Raw genomic sequence first — 23,632 nt, 5'->3', positions numbered from 1 at the left:
TGCAATGCATTCATTTTGGGAGACTTCAACACACCACTCACTCCAAAGGACAGACCCACCAGACAGAAAATAAGTAAGGACACAGAGGCACTGAACAACACACTACAACAGATGGACTTAAAAGACATCTAGAGAACTCTATATCCAAAAGTAACAGGATACACAGTCTTCTCAAGTACACATGGAACATTCTACAGAATAGACCACATACTAGGCCACAAGAAGAGCCTCAGTAAATTCAAAAAGATTGAAATTCTACCAACCAACGTTTCAGACCACAAAGGAATAAAACTAGAAATAAATCATACAAAGAAAGCAAAAAGGCCCACAAACACATGGAGGCTTAACAAAGTGCTCCTAAATAATCAATGGATCAACGACTATATTAATATAGAGATCAAGCAATATATGGAAACAAATGACAACAACAGCAAAAAGCCCCAACTTCTGTGGGATGCAGCGAAAGCAGTCTTAAGAGGAAAGTATATAGCAATCCAGGCATATTTAAAGAAGGAAGAACAATCCCAAATGAATAGTCTCATCTCAATTATCGAAATTGGAAAAAGAAGAACAAATGAGGCCTAAAGTCAACAGAAGGAGGGACATAATAAAGATCAGAGAAGAAATAAATAAAATTGAGAAGAGTAAAGTAGAAAAAAAAAATCAAAGAAACCAAGAGCTGGTTCTTTGAGAAAATAAACAAAATAGATAACCCTCTAGCCAGACTTATTAAGAGAAAGAGAGAATCAACACACATCAACAGAATCGAAATGAGAAAGGAAAAATCACGAGAGACCCCATAGAAATACAAAGAATTATTAGAGAATACTATGAAAACCTGTATGTGAACAAGCTGGAAAACCTAGAAGAAATGGACTTCTTAGAAAAATACAACCATCCAAGACTGATCAAGGAAGAAACACAAAATCTAAACAAACCAATTACCAGCAAAGAAATTAAAGCGGTAATCAAAGAACTACCCAGGAACAAAACCCCAGGGCGAGATGGATTTTCCTTGCAATATTATCGCACATACAGAGAAGACATAATACCCATTGTCCTTAAAGTTTTCCAAAAAATAGAGGAGGAGGTAATACTCCCAAACTAATTCTATGAAGCCAACATCACCCTAATACCAAAACCAGGCAAAGACTCCATCAAAAAAGAAAATTATAGACGAGTATCCCTGATGAACGTAGATGCAAAAATACTCAAAAAAATATTAGCAAACCAAATTCAAAAATACATCAAAAGAATCGTACACCATGACCAAGTGGGATTCATCCCAGGGATGCAAGGATGGTACAACATTCGAAAATCAACCAACATCATCCACCACATAAACAAAAAGGACAAACACCACATGACTATTTCCATAGATGCTGAAAAAGCATTCGACAAAATTCAACATCCATTCATGATAAAAACTCTCAGCAAAATGGGTATAGAGGGCAAGTACCTCAACATAATAAAGGCCATATATGATAAACCCACAGCCAACATCATATTGAACAGCGAGAAACTGAAAGCTATTCCTCTGACATTGGGAACAAGACAGGGATGCCCAATCTCCCCACTGTTACTCAACATAATACTGGAGGTCCTAGTAACGGCAATTACACAAAACAAAGAAATACAAGAAATCCAAACTGGTAAAGCAGAGGTTAAACTGTCACTATTGGCAGATGACATGATATTGTACATACAAAACCCTAAAGACTCCATTCCAAAACTACCAGAACTGATATCGGAATACAGCAAAGTTGCAGGATACAAAATTAACACACAGAAATCTGTGCTTTCCTATACACTAACAATGAACTAACACAAAGAGAAATCAGGAAAACAATTCCATTCACAATTGCTTCAAAAAGAATAAAATACCTAGGAATAAACCTAACCAAGGAAGTGAAAGACCTATACCCTGAAAACTGTAAGATTCTCTTAAGAGAAATTAAAGAGGATACTAGCAAATGGAAACTCATCCCATGCACCTGGCTAGGAAGAATTAATACCGTCAAAATGGCCATCCTGCCCACACCAATAAGCAGACTTGTGGCAAGCCCTACCATATTACCAACAATATTCTTCAATGAACTGCAATGAATAGTTCAAAAATTCATATAGAAACACCAAAGACCCCAAATAGCCAAAGCAATCCTGAGAAGGAAGTATAAAGTGGGGGGGATCTCGACTCCCCAACTTCAGGCTCTACTACAGAACCACAGTATTCAAAAATTGGAAAACTATATGCAAGAGAAAGAAACCAGATTATTGTCTAACCCCATACAAAAAAGTAAACGCAGAATGGATCAAAGATCTGAATGTAAGTCATGAAACCATGAAACTCTTAAAAGAAAACACAGGCAAAACTTACTTGGACATAAACACGAGAAACTTCTTCATGAACATATCTCCCCGGGAAAAGGAAACAAAAGCAAAAATGAACAAGTGGGGCTATGTTAGGCTGAAAAGCTTCTGTAGAGCAAAGGACACCTTTATTAGAACAAAAAGGTACCCTGCAGTATGGGAGAATATATTCATAAATGACAGATCTGATAAAGGGTTGACATCCAAAATATATAAAGAGCTCACACCCTCAACAAACAAAAAGTGAATAATCCAATTAAAAAATGAGCAGAGGAGCTGAAAAGAGAGTTCTCCAAGGAAGAAATTCAGATGGAAAATCAGACACATGAAAAGATGCTCCACATCGCTTGTCATCAGAGAAATGCAAATTAAAACCACAATAAGATACCACCTCATACCAGTAGGGATCGCCACCATCCAAAAGACAAACAACAACAAATGTTGCTGAGATTGTGGAGAAAGGGGAACCCTCCTACACTGCGGGGGGGAATGTAAATTAGTTCAACCATTGTGGAAAGCAGTATAGAGGATCCTCAGGAAGCTCAAAATAGACATACCATTCGACCCAGGAATTCCACTTCTAGGAATTTATCCTAAGAATGCAGCAGCCCAGTTTGAAAAAGACAGATGCACCCCTATGTTTATTGCAGCACTATTTACAATAGCCAAGAAATGGAAGCAACCTAAGTGTCCATCAGTAGATGAATGGATAAAGAAGAGGTGGTACATATACACAGTGAAATATTATTCAGCCAAAAGAAGAAAACAAATCCGACCATTTGGAACAACATGGATGAAGCAAGAGGATATTATGCTCAGTGAAATAAGCCAGGCGGAAAAAAGACAAGTACCAAAAGATTTCACTCATATGTGGAGTATAAGAACAAACAAAAACTGAAGGAACAAAATAGTAGCACAATCACAGAACCCAAGAATGGACTAACAGTTACCAAAGGGAAAGGGACTGGGGAGGACAGGTGGGAAGGGAGGGATAAGGGCAGGCAAACAGAAAGGGGGCCTTACGATTAGCATGTATAATGCGTGGTTGGGGCACAGTGAGGGCTGTGCAACACAGAGAAGACAAGTAGTGATTCTACGAAATCTTACTACGCTGATGGACAGTGACTATAATGGGGCTTGTGGGGGGGACTTTGTTGAGGTGAGGAGCCTAGTAAACATAATGTTCTTCATGTTGTTGTGGATTTAGGATAACAAAATAAATTTAAAAAACTGTAAACTCTGACTGTCCTCTAAATTTACCTGTTTTCGTTTCTCAGCCTCCAAAAATTTAGCTTTTGCAGCTTCTTCCTTCTTTATCCTTTTAGCCTGTGCATATAAAATAGGTCTCAAAGTCATGCAACAGCACCACTACAACCTGAATATAACCTCAGACTTGAAAATGGAGCTCCATGCTTCGCAAGGTACAAAACAGTATGTAACATGTATGTAGACAATTACAGATTTCCCCTCAGTTTGTTACATTTAACATACTAATTTCGTTTCTAATGTATAGATTACAATTAAGATGTACAAAAAAATTCATAAATCGTAAGAGTATGTCAGGTTTTCTTCTTCAAACTCTGTAACAAGTCTGAAATAATTTGAGTGTTACTTTAAAGAAAAAATGATGTTATGGCATTTTTTGCTTGTTCTCTGACTTTTTTAAAGTAAAGCATGATCACTGCAGAAAGTTTAGAAAAACAGGATAGATTTTAATGATAAAGGTTAAAAGACAAATAAATAACATTTAAAAATGCATGTGTCTTACTTTATTTGAAGTTTCTTTTGTAATACTTAAAATTTGAGATAAATCCATTAATTAAATAACTTAAATGAAACATTAAACCCGATTTAAACTGTGGTTAAATTGAAGGTTTTTTCCCCCTAATATAATGGAAACATAACCTTTAATGAAGCACATTCTGAATATCAAACTCATTCTATCAAGATTGAGCTTTATTATCTTAAAGTCATTAACTAGTAGCTTCATAATTATCTAGTAGTAATTGCCAATTTACTTTAATATTTTCAATTTGGAGGGTTTAAAAATTAATTTGAAATGTGGAAGGGAATATGTGTATATATTTTTAGAAGGAAAAAACCTGTAGCTGTGAAAACCTCAGCTAACCACATTGCACAACGAATAAGCCAATTTTTATGGCAACAGTTTCCTTAACAGCTAAGGGTTTGGGTTATAATAATTCTCAACATTAAAAAGTTTATTTTGGACAAAAGTATTTTGGATAATTTTGAGACATATACATGTACAGCTTAGACACAGTACACTTAACATAATTTGGCTTTTTCTTGAGGACTTGGGCAGTTATTCTTGACATCAGTTACTATACTACACAGTTTGATAACAGAAATGCCTTTTGGCCATTAAGGTGTTGAAAATTGCTTCCTATTTAACTACCAGATTACAGACTGTTGCTAGGCTTCAGAGTTTCTGTTTTTCCTATTTTCCCTTGCTGTCTTTTAGCTATTCCTTTTGCTGTTGCCAGCATGTCCTTGAGCCCTATTCTTTCAGCCCAGTTCTGTCAGAACTCAGAAAACAAACCTGGTTAAACTGTTTCCACATTGAACATTTACTTCTACTTTTGCCATGTTTCATTTCTAAATTAAAAGCAGGTATCTGACTATAAGACTTAATGACATTTTGAAAAGTAGAGGGCACGAGTTTTAGCGTATCATCTTTATGACTATATTGGCTATTGAGAGGTTTCCCTTTTTTTCCTTTACTAATTTCCTGGATTTTTACTATTAGGATTAGATAAACTTGCCTAGTAAGGTTCAGGGAGGTCCTTATTCTACGCATTATGTTTACAGATAATTTGTGATGGACATGTTAATGTGTATGAGTGAGAGAACATACCAATAAAATTTTCATTTTTCAGACTTTAAAATACATGACTATATTACTTTAATCATATCAAATTTAAGAATTCTACCTCTAGAATTTGCTGAGCTCGAAGTTCTTTTTCCACTCTGATTTGTTGTATTCTCTTAATTCTTTCCTGTAGGAAAAATTATGACAATTTAAGATAATAAACTAAATATCTAGGTGGAAGGTATTTAAGTGGAATCAAATAATTAAAGAAAAAAGTACAGATTTAACAAAGGTTGCCCATGCTGGATATAAATTTTAATTATTTACCTTAACATTATATATATGCCACCTGTCTTAAATTGGTATCACTTTATAAAGTATCTCAAAACAATTTTAAAATACAAATGCTAAATAAGTATATAGAAACAACATAAACCAAGCTGGTTATACTCAAGTCTTTATAAATATTAGCAAGTACAAGTAATACTCATTCGGAAATAAATATTGGACAGACAAGTAGGATAAAACAGTCCATCAGGAAATCAGGACACCTAACGCTAGTCCTGAGTTACTGTCACTCATTGCATGAACCTGAACAAATAGAACTACTCTTGCATAAAATAGGGGAGGCACTTGCTCTTTTTCTCACTGTCACAATTAAATTAAAAACGCTTAAAAAAGTGCACAGTACATCACGATTGTGTGAAGTATTAACAATTGCCGTAACATGATAAATGACATTACTTTCAATAACTGCAGTAAGGAAAATACAGAAATAATTTCTAATAACTTATAAGTGGTGCTCACATTGTCTAAATATAATGTAGTAGTTATTGTTTGAATTCAGCAATCTACATTTTGATAACGTTACATTTTCATTTTAAAAAATCATTGCATATGCTATAAGCACACCGTTAACAATTTTAAATTCATAAATCCCTTTGAAAGTCCTAAATTGGCACTGATGAGGATAGTTTTAAAAAAATACACCTAAAATACCCTACTTGTAAATTGCAGCTATCCTAGGATTTTCAGAGCCAACACATTTTATACTACTGCATATTATAATACCCACCCCTATTTAAAATGCTAGTTGTACCTTTTGAAGCTATATTTTAATATTTTTATTTCTTTTTCTGCATTGATGTTATTGATCCCCTGTAGGGATTCACTGCAGGATAATGAGATTTCTGGAATTTCTGTTGTGATTTTAGAAGACTGATCACATTCTATGATTTTGCTGATTGTGATCCTAGGTTTTGAATATTATAGCTCGCCAAAAATAAACATACAAATGTATCTTTTGTTTTATTTCCAAGTCTTAGAGAAGGCTGCACTTGATCCACATTTGAAATATTTATTTAGAGTAGAACTTGAGACCAAAGCATACTCTGAATTTAATCTTTAATCAAGTCAACAAAAGTCATTCACTATTCTCTTAAGCACAGAAATAGGTATAGAACCTTGGGCTTAGCTCACCCAGTGTAGAGAGCTTTGTTTCAGTCTGAGTGATTTATAAAGATGTACATATATATATTTGGTAGTACTTTCATTAGCAATAGCAGAGATAAGCATTACTTATAAATCATTATAGGGGAAGGAGCCAAGACGGCGGCGTGAGTAGAGTGGCGGAAACCTCCTCCAAAAACCATTTATTTTTCAAAATAGAACAAATACAACTATCCCTAAAAGAAAGACCAGAAGATACAGGACAACAGCCAGGCTACATCCATACCTGCGAGAACTGAGCGCCTCCAAAGGGGGTAAGATGGAATCCGCACCCGGCGGGACACAAGTGCCCCTCAGCTCAGCTCACGGGGGGAGGAGAGGAGTCAGAGTGGGGAGTGAAAGGGAGCCCAGGACTGCTAAATACCCAGCCCCAGCCATCCGCACCAGGAGCGCAGACACACAGCGTGTGGGGATCTGGATGCTAGAGAAACAGAACAGTAAAACCTGCGAGCTGTCCCCACAGCCTGCGTCCCTTGGACAAAGAAAACGAAGTGCTTTTTGGAAGTCTTAAAGGGACAGGAGCCTCACAGCTGGAGGGCAGCGCCCCAGCGCAATCAGCCCAGTTACTGGGAATCCCGCAGAACTCCAGGTGCCCCACCCCCTTAGTGGCAGCGCAGCTCGGAGCCCCGTCACAGTGATAAACAGCCTCCCTCCCATTTCCCCTCCGACGTGGCTCTGCCATAGCAGGACAGTAGCCTGAGGATGGCCAAGCCCACGGCAACAGAGCAGAGCTTCCTGCACAACCAACGGGCAAGAATAAGAAACCCCGTCTGCGTGCAGCTGCCCAGCACGAGCCGCTAGGGGTCGCCGTTCTCCATGAGAGGAAGGCCACAAACCAGCAAGAAGGGACGTTCTCCCACCCGACATTCACGACAGCTCCCCACAACTACCTCTATTGCCATGAAAAGACAGAAGAATTTCATACAGACCAGACTAACCTAGACATCCTCCCCTGAGAAGGAACCTGGGGAGATAGACCTAACAAATTTCCCTGAAAAAGAATTCAAAATAAAGGTTATAACCATGCTAACGGATCTTCAGAGAAATATGCAAGAGCTAAGGGATGAAGTCTGCAGGGAGATTACAGAAATAAAATAATCTCTCGAAGTACTTAAGAGCAGACTGGATGAGGTGGAAGAGGCTGTTAATGGAATAGAAATCAGAGAACAAGAACGCAGAGAAGCTGACGCAGAGAGAGGTAAAAGGATGTCCAGGAATGAAAGAATATTAAGAGAACTGTGTCGCCAAATCAAATGGAACAATATTTGCACTATAGGGGTACCAGAAGAAGAAGAGAGAGAAAAAGGGATAGAAAGTGCATTTTAAGAAATAATTGCTGAAAGCTTCCAAAAAATGGGAGGAAATAGTTGCAGAGACCACGGAGGCACACAGAACTCCAAAGAGGAAAACACCAAGACACATAATAATGAAAATGGCAAAGATCAAGGCAAAGGACATAGTTATAAAGGCAGCTAGAGAGAAGAAAAAGGTCACCAACAAGGGAAAACCCATTAGGCTATCATCAAACTTCTCAGCAGAAACCTTACAGGCAAGAAGAGAATGGCATGATATATTTAATGCAATGAAACAGAAGGGCCTTGAACCAAGAATACTCTATTCAGCACGATTATCATTTAAATATGAAGGAGGGAATAAACAATTCCCAGACAAGCAAAAGTTGAGGGAATTTACCTCCCGCAAATCACCTTTACAGGGTATTGTAGAGGCACAGCTCTACATGGGAGCACTACCAAGGCTAAACAGATGTCACCAGAGAAAATAAAATCACAGCAAAGGAACCAGAACAACCAAATACTAACGAAAGGAAAAAACCAAAATCAACTACACACAAACCAGTTAAAGAAAACACAAAAGAGCATAGAATAAAACACCCAACATATAAAGAATGGAGGAGGAGGAATAAGAAAGGAGAGAAATAAACAATCACCACACAGTGTCTACAATAGCTCAATAAGCAAGTGAAGTTAGGCAGTAAGATACTAAAGAAGCAAACCTTGAACCTATGGTAACCATAAATCTAAAGCCTGCAATGGCAATAAGTACATATCTTTCAATAATCACCGTACATGTAAATGGACTGAATGCACCAATCAAAACACACAGAGTAATAGAATGGATAAAAAAGCAAGACCCATCTATATGCTGCTTACAAGAGACTCACCTCAAACCCAAAGACATGCAGAGACAAAAAGTCAAGGGATGGAAAATGATATTCCAAGCAAACAACAGGGAGAAAAAAGCAGGTGTGGCAGTACTAGTAGCAGACAAAATAGACTTAAATACAAAGAAAGTCACAAGAGATAAAGAAGGACATGACATAATGATAAAGGGGTCACTGCAACAAGAAGATATAAAAATTGTAAATATCTATGCACCCAACGCAGGAGCACCGGTATATGTGAAACAAATACCAACAAAACTAAAAGGAGGAAATAGAATGCAATGCATTCATTTTGGGAGACTTCAACACACCACTCACTCCAAAGGACAGATCCACTGGACAGAAAATAAGTAAGGACACAGAGGCACTGAACAACACACTACAACAGATGGACTTAAAAGACATCTAGAGAACTCTACATCCAAAAGTAACAGGATACAGTCTTCTCAAGTGCACATGGAACATTCTACAGAATAGACCACATACTAGGCCACAAGAAGAGCCTCAGTATATTCAAAAAGATTGAAATTCTACCAACCAACGTTTCAGACCACAAAGGAATAAAACTAGAAATAAATCATACAAAGAAAGCAAAAAGGCCCACAAACACATGGAGGCTTAACAAAGTGCTCCTAAATAATCAAAGGATCAACAACCAGATTAAAATAGAGATCAAGCAATAAATGGAAACAAATGGCAACAAAACAATGTCCCAAGTTCTGTGGGATGCAGCGAAAGCAGTCTTAAGAGGAAAGTATATAACAACCAGATTAAAATAGAGATCAAGCAATAAATGGAAACAAATGGCAACAAAACAATGTCCCAAGTTCTGTGGGATGCAGCGAAAGCAGTCTTAAGAGGAAAGTATATAGCAATCCAGGCATATTTAAAGAAGGAAGAACAATCCCAAATAAATAGTCAAATGTCACAATTATCGAAATTGGAAGAAGAAGAACAAATGAGGCCTAAAGTCAACAGAAGGAGGCACATAATAAAGATCAGAGAAGAAATAAATAAAATTGAGGAATAAAATACAAAAAAAAAAAATCAGTGCAACCAAGAGCTGGTTCTTTCAGACAATAAACAAAATAGATAAGCCTCTAGCCACACTTATTAAGAGAAAAAGAGAATCAACACACACCCACAGCATCGGAAACGAGAAAGGAAAAATCACCATGGACCCCATAGAAATACAAAGAATTATTAGAGAATACTGTGAAAACCTAAATGCTAACAAGCTGGAAATCCTAGAAGAAATGGACTTAGAAAAATACAACCTTCCAAGACTGACCAAGGAAGAAACACAAAAATTAAACAAACCAATTACCAGCAAAGAAATTGAAGCGGTAATCAAAAAACTTCCCAGGAACAAAACCCCCGGGCCAGATGGATTTACTTCTGAATTTTATCAGACATACAGAGAAGACATAATACCCACTCTCCTTAAAGTTTTCCAAAAAATAGAAGAAGAGGAAATACTCCCAAACTCATTCTATGAAGCCAAAATCACGCTAATATCAAAACCAGGCAAAGACCCCACAAAAAAAGATTACACACCAGTATCTCTAATGAACGTAGATGCAAAAATACTCAACAAAATACTAGCAAACCAAATTCAAAAATACATCACAAGGATCATACACTATGATCAAGTAGGATTCATCCCAGGGATGCAGGGATGGTACAACATTCGAAAATCAACCAACATCATCCACCACATGAACAAAAAGGACAAACACCACGTGAGCATCTCCATAGATCCTGAAAAAGCATTCGACAAAATTCAACATTCATTCATGAGAAAAACCGTCAGTAAAATGGATATAGAGGGCAAGTACCTCAACATAATAAAGGCAATATATGACAAGCCCACAGCCAACATCATACATAATAGTGAGAAGCTGAAAGCTTTTCACCTGACATCGGGAACAAGACAGGGATGCCCATTCTCCCAAATGCTATTCAACATAACACTGGAGGTCCTAGTAACGGCAATTACACAAAACAAAGAAATACAAGGAATCCAAACTGGCAAAGAAGAGGTTAAACTGTCACTATTGGCAGATGACATGATACTGTACAAAACAAAACCTAAAGACCCACTCCAAAACTACTAGATCTGATATTGCAATACAGCAAAGTTGCAGGATACAAAATTAACACACAGAAATCTGTGCCTTTCCTATACACTAACAATGAACTAACAGAAAGAGAAATCAGGAAAACAATTCCATTCACAACTGCAACAAAAAGAATAAAATACCTAGGAATAAAGCTAACCAAGGAAGTGAAAGACTTCAAACCTGAAAACTATAAGACACTCTTAAGAGAGATTAAAGAGGACACTAGCAAATGGAAACTCATCCCATGCTCTTGGCTAGGAAGAATTAATATCATCAAAATGGCCATCCTGCCCAAAGAAATAATACAGATTCAATGCAATCCCTATCAAATTACCAACAACATTGTTCAACGAACTGGAACAAATAGTTTAAAAATTCATATGGAAACACCAAAGACCCCGAATAGCCAAAGCAATCCTCAGAAGGTAGAATAAAGTGGGGGAGATCTCACTCCCCAACTTCAAGCTCTACTACAAAGCCACAGTATTCAAAAACTGGACAACTACATGTAAGAGAATGGAACCAGATTATTGTCTAACCCCATACAAAAGAGGAAAATCAGAATGGATCAAAGATCTGATTTTAAGTCATGAAACCATAAAATTCTTTAAAGAAAACATAGGCAAAACTTTCTTGGACATAAACACGAGCAACTTCTTCATGAACGTATCTCCCCGGGCAAGGGAAACAAAAGCAAAAATGAACAAGTGGGACTATATCAAGCTGAAAAGCTTCTGTACAGCAAAGGACACCATCATTAGAATAGGAAGGTATCCTACAGTATGGGAGAATATATTCATACATGACAGATCCAATAACAGGTTGACATCTAAAATATATAAAGAGCTCACGCACATCAACAAAAAAAAGCGAATAATCCAATTAAAAAATGAGTAGAGGAGTGGAACAGACAGTTCGTCAAAGAAGAAATTCAGATTGCCAACAGACATATGAAAAGATGCTCCACATCGCTTGTGATCAGAGAAATGCAAAGTAAAAGCACAATGAGACATCACCTCACACCAGTAAGGATCACCACCATCCAAAAGACAAACAACAAATGTTGGCGAGGTTGTGGAGAAAGGGGAACCCTCCTACACTGCTGGTGGGAATGTAAATTAATTCATCAATTGTGGAATGCAGTATGGATGTTCTTCAGAGAGCTCAAAATAGATATACCATTTGACCCAGGAATTTCACTTCTGGGAATTTACCCTAAGAATGAAGCAGCCCAGTTTGAAAAAGACAGATGCACCCCTATGTTTATCGCAGCACTATTTACAATAGCCAAGAAATGAAAGCAAACTAAGTGTCCATCAATAGATGGATAGATAAAGACGAGGTGGTACATATACACAGTGGAGTATTATTCAGCCATAAGAACAAAACAAATCCTACCATTTGCAACAACATGGATGGAGCTAGAGGATATTATGCTCAGTGAAATAAGCCAGGTGGAGAAAGACAAGTAACAAATGATTTCACTCATATGTGGAGTATAAGAACAAACAAAAACTGAAAGAACAAAACAGCAGCACAATCACAGAACCCAAGAATGGACTCACAGCTACCAAAGGGAAAGGAACTGGGGAGGATGGTTGGGAAGGGAGGGATAAGGGCAGGCAAACAGAAAGGGGGCCTTACCTTTACCATGTATAAAGTGGGGTGGGGGCATGGGGAGGGCTGTGCTACGCAGAGAAGACAAGTAGTGATTCTACAACATCTAACTACGCTGTTGGACAGTGACTGTAATGGGACTTGTGGGGGGGACTTTGTTGAAGGGGGAAGCCTAGTAAACATAATGTTCTTCATGTCATTGTGGATTAAGGATAACAAAATAAATTTAAAAAACTAAAAACTCTGACTGTCCTCTAAATGTACCTGTTTTCGTTTCTCAGCCTCCAAAAATTTGGCTTTTGCAGCTTCTTCCTTCTTTATCCTTTTAGCCTGTGCATATAAAATAGGTCTCAAAGTCATGTAACAGCACCACTACAACCTGAATATAACCTCAGACTTGAAAATGGAGCTCCATGCCTCACAATGTACAAAACAGTATGTAACATGTATGTAGACAATTACAGATTTCCACTCAGTTTGTTACATTTAACATACTAATAATATCATTTCTAATGTATAGAATATAATTAAGATATACAAAAATATTCTTAAATTCGTAAGAGTATGTCAGGTTTTCTTCTTCAAACTCTGTAAAAAGTCTGAAATAATTTCAGTATTATTTTACCTTAAAACTTAATCACAGAAAAAATGATTTCATGGCATTTTTTGCTTTTTCTCTAATTTTTGAAAGTAAAACATGATCACTGTAACAAATTTAGAAAACGGGATAGAGTTTAACGATAAAGGTTAAAGGACAAATAAGTAACATTTAAAAATGCACGTGTCTACTTTATTTGAAGTTTCTTTTGTAATACCAAAAATGAGATAAATCCATTACTTAAATAACTTAAATGAAACATTAAACCCGATTTAACCTACTGTGGTTTAAATACAAGGTTTTTTCCCCTAATATAGTGGAAACATAACCTTTAATGAAGCACATTCTGAATATCAAGCTCATGCTATCAAATTTGAGCTTTGTAATCTTAAAGTCATTAACTAGTAGCAATTGCGAATGTACTTTAACATTTTCAATTTGGAGGGTTTTAAAATTAATGAAATGGGTAGGGGAATATGTGTATATATTTTTAGAAGGAAAAGACCTGTAACTGTGAAAACCTCAGCTAACCACCTTGCTCAGGAAATAAGCCAATTTTTATGGCAACACTTTCTTGAACAGCTAAGGGTTTGGGTTGTAATAATTTTCAAAATTAAAAGGTTTATTTTGGACAAAAGTACTTTGGATAATTTTGAGACATATACACGTATGTACAGCTTACACACAGTACACTTAATGTAATTTGGCTTTTTCTTGAGGACTTGGGCAGTTATTCTTGACATCAGTTACTATACTACACAGTTTGATAACAGAAATGCCTTTTGGCCATTAAGGTGTTGAAAATTGCTTCCTATTTAACTACCAGATTACAGACTGTTGCTAGGCTTCAGAGTTTCTGTTTTTCCTATTTTCCCTTGCTGTCTTTTAGCTATTCCTTTTGCTGTTGCCAGCATGTCCTTGAGCCCTATTCTTTCAGCCCAGTTCTGTCAGAACTCAGAAAACAAACCTGGTTAAACTGTTTCCACATTGAACATTTACTTCTACTTTTGCCATGTTTCATTTCTAAATTAAAAGCAAGTATCTGACTATAAGACTTAATGACATTTTGAAAAGTAGAGGGCACGAGTTTTAGCGTATCATCTTTATGACTATATTGGCTATTGAGAGGTTTCCCTTTTTTTCCTTTACTAATTTCCTGGATTTTTACTATTAGGATTAGATAAACTTGCTAAGTAAGGTTCAGAGAGGTCCTTATTCTACGCATTATGTTTACAGATAATTTGTGATGGACATGTTAATGTGTATGAGTGAGAGAACATACCGATAAAATTTTCATTTTTCAGACTTTAAAATACATGACTATATTACTTTAATCATATCAAATTTAAGAATTCTACCTCTAGAATTTGTTGGGCTCGAAGTTCTTTTTCCATTCTGATTTGTTGTATTCTCTTAATTCTTTCCTGTAGGAAAAATTATGACAATTTAAGATAATAAACTAAATATCTAGGTGGAAGGTATTTAAGGGGAATCAAATAACTAAAGATATAAGTACAGATTTACCAAAGGGTGCCCATGCTGAATATAAATTTTAATTATTTACCTTAACATTATATATATGCCACCTGTCTTAAATTGGTATCACTTTATAAAATGTATCAAAACAATTTAAAAATACAAACGCTAAATAAGTATATAGAAACAACATAAACCAAGCTGATTATACTCAAGACTTTATAAATATTTGCAAGTACAAGTAATACTCATTCGGAAATACATACTGGACAGACAAGTAGGATAAAACAGTCCATCAGGACTGTATATTACCATACCCACCTCTATTTCCAGATGCCAGTTGTACCTTTTGAAGCTATACTTTAATACATTTTTATTTCCTTTTTTCCATTGATGTAATTGATTCCCTGCAGGGATCCACTGCAGGATAATGAGATTTCTGGAATTTGGGTTGTGATTTTAGAAGACTGATCACATTCTATGATTTTACTGATTGTGATCCTAGGTTCTGATTATAGCTTGCCAAAAATAAAAATACAAGTGTATCTTTTGTTTTATTTCCAAGTCGTAGAGAAGGTTGCACTTGATTCACATTTGAAATATTTATTTAGATTAGAACTTGAGACCTAAGTATACTCTGAATTTAATCTTTAATCAAGTCTACAAAAGTCATTCATTATTCTCTTAAGCACAGAAATAGGTATAGAATCTTGGGCTTAACTCACCCAGTATAGAGCTTTGTTTTAATCTGAGTAACAGCCAGGCTACATCCACACCTACGAGAACCCAGTGCCTCGCGAAGGGGGTAAGATACAAGCTGCGGTCTGGGGGAACACGAGCACCCCTCACCCCAGCTCAAGGCGGAAGCAGAGGAGTCGGAGCGGGAGGGGTAGGGAGCCCAGGACTGCTAAATACCCAGCCCAAGCCTTCCGCCCCAGGAGTGCAGACACACAGCATGTGGGGTGCTGGATGCTAGGGAAAAGGGACAGTAAAACCTGCGAGCTGTCCCCACAGCCGGCGCCCCTGGGACAAAGAAAAGCGAGTGCTTTTTGAAAGTCTTAAAGGGACAGGAGCCTCACAGCTGGATGGAACTACACAGGAGCAAGCAGCCCAATAACTGGGAATCCTGGGGAACTCAGGGCACCATAACCCCTGGGTGGCACTACAGCTCGGAGGCCCCTCACGGTGATAAACAGCCTCCCTCCCATTTCCCCTCCGACATGGCACCGCCATAGGAGAACAGTTGCCTGAGGCCAGCCACTCCCACGGAAGCAGAGCAGAGCTTCCTGCACAACTGCCAGGCAAGAATAAGAAACACCGTCTGCGCGGAGTTTCCCAGCACAAGTCGCTAGGGGTCGCCGTTCTCCCAGGAGAGGAAGTCCGCAAACCAGCAAGAAGGGACATTCTCCCAGCCAACATAAACGTAAGCTCCCCACAACTACTTCTGTCGCCAAGAAAAGACAGAAGAATTTGATACAGACCAGACTAACCCAGACATCCTCCCCTGAGAAGGAACCTGGGGAGATAGACCTAACCAATCTCCCTAAAAAAGAATTCAAAATAAAGGTCATAACCATGCTGACAGATCCTCAGAGAAATATGCAAGAGCTAAGGGATGAAGACCGGAAAGAGATTACAGAAATAAAACAAACTCTGGAAGGACTTAAGAGCAGACTGGATGAGTGGCAAGAGGCCGTTAATGGAATAGAAATCAGAGACAGAAATGCAGAGAAGCTGACACAGAGAGAAACAAAAGGAAGTCCAGGAATGAAAGAATATTAAGAGAACTCTGTGGCCAATCCAAATGGAAAAATATTCGCATTATAGGGGTACCAGAAGAAGAAGAGAGAGAAAAAGGGATAGAAAGTGTCCTTGAAGAAATAATTGCTGAAAACTTCCCAAAATTGGGGGAGGAAATAGGTGCTCAGACCATGGAAGCACTCACAACTCCCAACGTAAGGGACCCAAAGAGGACAACACCAAGACACATAATAATGAAAATGGCAAAGATCAAGGAGAAGGACAGAGTTTTAAAGGCAGCTAGAGAGAGGAAAAAGGTCACCTATAAAGGAAAACCCATCAGGCTATCATCAGACTTCTGAGCAGAAACCTTACAGGCCAGAAGAGAATGGCATGAATATTTAATGCAATGAAACAGAAGGGCCTTGAACCAAGAATACTCTATCCAGCACGATTATCATTTAAATTTGAAGGAAGGATTAAACAATTCCCAGACAAGCAAAAGATGAGGGAGTTTACCTCCCACAAACAACCTTTACAGGGTATTATAGAGGGACAGCTCTACATGGGAGCACTACCAAGGCTAAACATGTCACCAGAGAAAATAAAATCACACCAAAGAAACCAGAACAACCAAATACTAACTAAAGGTAAAAAATAAAATCAACTACACACAAAACCAGTTAAAGGAAACACAAAAGAGCACAGAATAAAACACACAATATATATAGAATGGAGGAGGAATAAGAAAGGAGAGAAAGAATCACCACACAGTGTCTACAATTGCTCGATAAGCAAGTTAAGTAAGCCAGTAAGATACTAAAGAAGCTAACCTTGAACCTTTGGTAACCACAAATTGAAACCCGGCAATGGCAATAAGTACATATCTTTCAATAATCACCGTACATGTAAATAGACTCAGTGCACCAATCAAATGACACAGAGTAAAAGAATGGATAAAAAAACAAGACCCATCTATTTGCTGCTTACAAGAGACCCACCTCAAACCCAAAGACATGCAGAGACAAAAAGTCAAGGGATGGAAAAAGATACTCCATGCAAACAACAGGGAGAAAAATGCAGGTGTGGCAGTACTAGTAGCAGACAAAATAGACTTAAAAACAAAGAAATTCACAAGAGATAAAGAAGGACATTACATAATGATAAAGGGGTCACTGCAGCAAGGGGATATAACCATTATAAATATATATGCACCCAACACAGGAGGACCAGCATATCTGAAACAAATACCAACGGAACTACAAGGAGGAAATGGAATGCAATGCATTCATTTTGGGGGGACTTCAACACACCACTCACTCCAAAGGATAGACCCACCACACAGAAAATAAGGACACAGAGGCACTGACCAACACACTAGAACAGATGGACCTAATAGACATCTAGAGAACTCTACATCCAAAAGCAACAGGATACACATTCTTCTCAAGTTCACAGGGAATATTCTAAAGAACAGACCACAGACTAGGCCACAAGAGGAGCCTCAGTAAATTCAAAAAGACTGAAATTCTACCAAACAACATTTGAGACCACAAAGGAATAAAACTAGAAATAAATCATACAAAGAAAGCAAAAAGGCCCACAGGCACATGGAGGCTTAACAACATGCTCCTAAATAAACAATGGATCAACGACCAAATTAAAATAGAGATCAAGCAATATATGGAAACAATGACAACAACAACACAAATCCCCAACATCTGTGCAACGCAGCAAAAGCACTCTTAAGAGGAAAGTATATAGCAATCCAGGCATATTTAAAGAAGGAAGAACAATCCAAAATGAATAGTCTAATGTCACAATTATTTAAATTGGAGAGGGAGAACAAATGAGGCCTAAAGTCAGCAGAAGGAGGGACATAATAAAGATCAGAGAAGAAATTAATAAAATTGAGAAGAATAAAATAGAAAAAAAAAATCGATGAAACCAAGAGGTGGTTCTTTGAGAAAATAAACAAAATAGATAAGCCTCTAGCCAGACTTATTAAGAGAAAAAGAAAATCAACACACATCAACAGAATCAGAAACGACAAAGTAAAAATCAAGACATACCCCATAGAAATACAAAGAATTATTAGAGAATGCTATGAAAACCTATATGCTAACAAGCTGGAAAACCTAGAAGAAATGGAGAACTTCTTAGAAAAATACAACCTTCCAAGACTAAGCAAGGAAGAAACACAAAATCTAAACAAACCAATTGCCAGCAAAGAAATTGAAGCGGTAATCAGAAAACGAGCCAGGAACAAAACCCCCGGGCCTGATGGATTTACTTCCGAATTTTATCAGACATACAGAGAAGACATAATACCCATTCTCCTTAAAGTTTTCCAAAAGATAGAAGAGGAGGGAATACTCCCAAACTCATTCTATGAAGCCAAAATCACCCTAAATACCAAAACCAGGCAAAGATCCCACCAAAAAAGAAAACTACAGACCAATATCCCTGATGAACGTAGATGCAAAAGTACTCAACAAAATATTAGCAAACGAAATTCAACAATACAGCAAAAGGATCATACACCATGACCAATTGGGATTCATCCCAGAGATGCAAGGATGGTATAACATTCGAAAATCCACCAACATCATCCACCACATAAACAAAAAGGACAAAAACCACATGACCATCTCCATAGATGCCGAAAAAGCATTCGACAAAATTCAACATCCATTCATGATAAAAACTCTCAGTAAAATGAGTATAGAGGGCAAGTACCTCAACATAATAAGGGCCATATATGATAAGCCCACAACCAACATTATACAGAATAGCGAGAAGCTGAAAGCTTTTCCTCTGAGATCGGGAACAAGACAGGGATGCCCACTCTCCCCACTGTTATTCAACATAGTACTGGAGGTCCTAGCCACGGTAATTAGACAAAACAAAGAAATACAAGGAATCCAAATCCTTAAAGAAGTCAAACTGTCACTATTTGCAGATGACATGATATTGTATATAAAAAAAACCCTAAAAACTCCACTCCAAAACTACTAGATCTTATATCAGAATACAGCAAAGTTGCAGGATACAAAATTTACACACAGAAATCTGTGCCTTTCCTATACACTAACAATGAACTAATAGAAAGACAAATCAGGAAAACAATTCCATTCACAACTGCTTCAAAAAGAATAAAACACCTAGGAATAAACCTAACCAAGGAAGTGAAAGACCTATACCCTGAAACTATAAGACACTCTTAGGAGAGATTAAAGAGGACACTAGCAAATGGAAACTCATCCCATGCTCTTGGCTAGGAAGAATTAATATCGTCAAAATGGCCATCCTGCCCACACCAATATGCAGATTTGATGCAATCCCTATCAAATTACTGACAACTTTCCTCAACGAACTGGAACAAATAGTTCAAAAATTCCTACAGAAAGAGCAAAGACCCCGAATAGCCAAAGCAATCATGAGAAGGAAGAATTAAAAGTGGGGGAGGTCTCGCTCCACAACTTCAAGCTCTACTACAAAGCCACAGTATTCAAAAACTGGACAAATATATGCAAGGGAAAGAAACCAGATTATTGCCTACCCCCATACAAAAAAGTAAACTCAGAATGGGTCAAAGATCTGATTGTAAGTCATGAAACCATAAAACTCTTTAAAGAAAACATGGGAAAAACTTTCTTGGACATAAACATGAGCAACTTCTTTGAACGCATCTCCCCGGGTAAGGGAAACAAAAGCAAAAATGAACAAGTGGGACTATATCAAGCTGAAAAGCCTCTGTACATCAAAGGACGCCATCATTAGAACAGAAAGGTACCCTACAGTATGGGAGAATATATTCATAAATGACAGATCCGATAAAGGGTTGACATCCAAAATATATAAAGAGCTCACGCACATCAACAAATAAAAAGTGAATTATCCAAATAAAATATGAGCAGAGGAGCTGAACAGACAGTTCTCCAAAGAAGAAATTCAGATGGCCAACAGACATATGAAAAGATGCTCCACGTGGCTTGTCATCAGAGAAATGCAAATTAAAAGCACAACGAGATATCACCTCACACAGTAAGGATCGCCACCATCCAAAAGACAAACAACAAATGTTAGCGAGGTTGTAGAGAGAGGGGAAGCCTCCTACACTGCTGGTGGGAATGTAAATTACTTCAACCATTGTGGAATGCAGTATGGATGTTCTTCATAAAGCTCAAAATAGACATACCATTTGACCCAGGAATTTCACTTCTGGGAATTTACCCTAACAATGAAGCAGCCCAGTTTGAAAAAGACAGATGCACCCCTATGTTTATCGCAGCACTATTTACAATAGCCAAGAAATGAAAGCAAACTAAGTGTCCATCAATAGATGGATAGATAAAGACGAGGTGGTACATATACACAGTGGAGTATTATTCAGCCATAAGAACAAAACAAATCCTACCATTTGCAACAACATGGATGGAGCTAGAGGATATTATGCTCAGTGAAATAAGCCAGGTGGAGAAAGACAAGTAACAAATGATTTCACTCATATGTGGAGTATAAGAACAAACAAAAACCGAAAGAACAAAACAGCAGCACAATCACAGAACCCAAGAATGGACTCACAGCTACCAAAGGGAAAGGAACTGGGGAGGATGGTTGGGAAGGGAGGGATAAGGGCAGGCAAACAGAAAGGGGGCCTTACCTTTACCATGTATAAAGTGGGGTGGGGGCATGGGGAGGGCTGTGCTACGCAGAGAAGACAAGTAGTGATTCTACAACATCTAACTACGCTGTTGGACAGTGACTGTAATGGGACTTGTGGGGGGGACTTTGTGGAAGGGGGAAGCCTAGTAAACATAATGTTCTTCATGTCATTGTGGATTAAGGATAACAAAATAAATTTAAAAAACTAAAAACTCTGACTGTCCTCTAAATTTACCTGTTTTCGTTTCTCAGCCTCCAAAAATTTGGCTTTTGCAGCTTCTTCCTTCTTTATCCTTTTAGCCTGTGCATATAAAATAGGTCTCAAAGTCATGTAACAGCACCACCACAACCTGAATATAACCTCAGACTTGAAAATGGAGCTCCATGCCTCGCAAGGTACAGAACAGTATGTAACATGTATGTAGACAATTAGAGATTTCCCCTCAGATTGTTACGTTTAACATACTAATTTCATTTCTAATGTATAGATTACACTTAAGATATACAAAAAAATTCTGAAATCGTAACAGTATGTCAGGCTTTCTTCTTCAAACTCTGTAAAAATTCTGAAATAATTTGAGTGTTATTTTACCTTAAAACTTAATCACAGAAAAGTGATGTTATGTCATTTGTTGCTTGTTCTCTGATTTTTTAAAGAAAAACATGATCAGTGTAGAAAGTTTAGAAAAACGGGATAGATTTTAACAATAAAGGTTAAAGGACAAATAAGTAACATTTTAAAATGCATGTGTCTACTTTATTTGAAGTTTCTTTTGTAGTACTTAAATTTGAGATAAATCCATTACTTAAATAACATAAATGAAACATTAAACCCGATTTAACCTACTGTGGTTAAATTCAAGGTTTTTTTTCCCTAATATAATGGAAACATAACTTTCATGAAGCACATTGTGAATATCAAGCTCATGCTATCAAATTTGAGCTTTATAATCTTCAAGTCATTAACTAGTAGCTTCATAATTATCTAGTAGTAATTGCCAAAGTACTTTAATATTTTCAATTTGGAGGGTTTTAAAATTAATTTGAAATGGGTAAGGGAATATGTGTATATGTTTTTAGAAGGAAAAAACCTGTAACTGTGAAAACCTCAGCTAACCGCATTGCTCAGGGAATGAGCCAATTTTTATGGCAACAGTTTCCTGAACAGCTAAGGGTTTGGGTTATAATAATTTTCAACATTAAAAAGCTTATTTTGGACAAAAGTACTTTGGATAATTTTGAGACATATACACGTACAGCTCAGATAGACACAGCACACTTAATATAATTTGGCTTTTTCTTGAAGACTTGAGCAGTTATTCTTGACATCAGTTACTATACTACACAGTTTGATAACAGAAATGCCTTTGGGCCATTAAGGTGTTGAAAATTGCTTCCTTTTTAACTACAAGATTACAGACTGTTGCTAGGCTTTGGAGTTTCTCTTTATCCTATTTTCCCTTGCTGTCTTTTAGCTATTCCTTTTGCTGTTGCCAGCATGTCCTTGAGCCCTATTCTTTCAGCCCAGTTCTGTCAGAACTCAGAAAACAAACCTGGTTAAACTGTTTCCACATTGAACATTTACTTCTACTTTTGCCATGTTTCATTTCTAAATTAAAAGCAGGTATCTGACTATAAGACTTAATGATGTTTTGAAAAGTAAAGAACATGAGTTTTAACGTATGATCTTTATGACTATATTGGCTATTGAGAGGTTTTCCCCTTTGTTTCCCTTTACTTATTTCCTGGATTTTTACTATTAGGATTAGATAAACTTGCCTAGTAAGGTTCAGAGAGGTCCTTATTCTACGCATTATGTTTACAGATAATTTGTGATGGACATGTTAATGTGTATGAGTGAGAGAACATACTGATAAAATTTTCATTTTTCAGACTTTAAAATACATGACTATATTACTTTAATCATATCAAATTTAAGAATTCTACCTCTAGAATTTGTTGGGCTCGAAGTTCTTTTTCCATTCTGATTTGTTGTATTCTCTTAATTCTTTCCTGTAGGAAAAATTATGACAATTTAAGATAATAAACTAAATATCTAGGTGGAAGGTATTTAAGTGGAATCAAATAATTAAAGAAAAAAGTACAGATTTAACAAAGGTTGCCCATGCTGGATATAAATTTTAATTATTTACCTTAACATTATATATATGCCACCTGTCTTAAATTGGTATCACTTTATAAAGTATCTCAAAACAATTTTAAAATACAAATGCTAAATAAGTATATAGAAACAACATAAACCAAGCTGGTTATACTCAAGTCTTTATAAATATTAGCAAGTACAAGTAATACTCATTCGGAAATAAATATTGGACAGCCAAGTAGGATAAAACAGTCCATCAGGAAATCAGGACACCTAACGCTAGTCCTGAGTTACTGTCACTCATTGCATGAACCTGAACAAATAGAACTACTCTTGCATAAAATAGGGGAGGCACTTGCTCTTTTTCTCACTGTCACAATTAAATCAAAAACGCTTAAAAAAGTGCACAGTACAT

General features: G+C 37.0%; 1 protein-coding gene across 4 annotated transcripts in view; it reads right to left on the bottom strand.

Annotated features, from left to right (window-relative positions):
- LOC130681192 (bromodomain adjacent to zinc finger domain protein 2B-like) overlaps positions 1-23,632 on the bottom strand; it is a 112,013-nt gene that overhangs the window by 43,965 nt on the left and 44,416 nt on the right. For all 4 annotated transcript variants that reach the window (XM_057493673.1, XM_057493672.1, XM_057493670.1 and 1 more), the window contains 6 exons: positions 23,061-23,126; positions 21,349-21,414; positions 14,588-14,653; positions 12,896-12,961; positions 5,322-5,387; positions 3,631-3,696 (listed from right to left, as the gene is read on the bottom strand). In XM_057493673.1, coding sequence (XP_057349656.1) covers positions 3,631-3,696; positions 5,322-5,387; positions 12,896-12,961; positions 14,588-14,653; positions 21,349-21,414; positions 23,061-23,126 — 396 coding nt within the window. The remainder of the gene's footprint in view (positions 1-3,630; positions 3,697-5,321; positions 5,388-12,895; positions 12,962-14,587; positions 14,654-21,348; positions 21,415-23,060; positions 23,127-23,632) is intronic.

Source organism: Manis pentadactyla, chromosome 16 (assembly GCF_030020395.1).
Source record: "Manis pentadactyla isolate mManPen7 chromosome 16, mManPen7.hap1, whole genome shotgun sequence".
In the NCBI taxonomy this organism is placed as follows: Eukaryota; Metazoa; Chordata; class Mammalia; order Pholidota; family Manidae; genus Manis; species Manis pentadactyla.
Note: the sequence above shows the minus strand (reverse complement) of the source record. Positions and strands in the feature narration are given on the sequence as shown.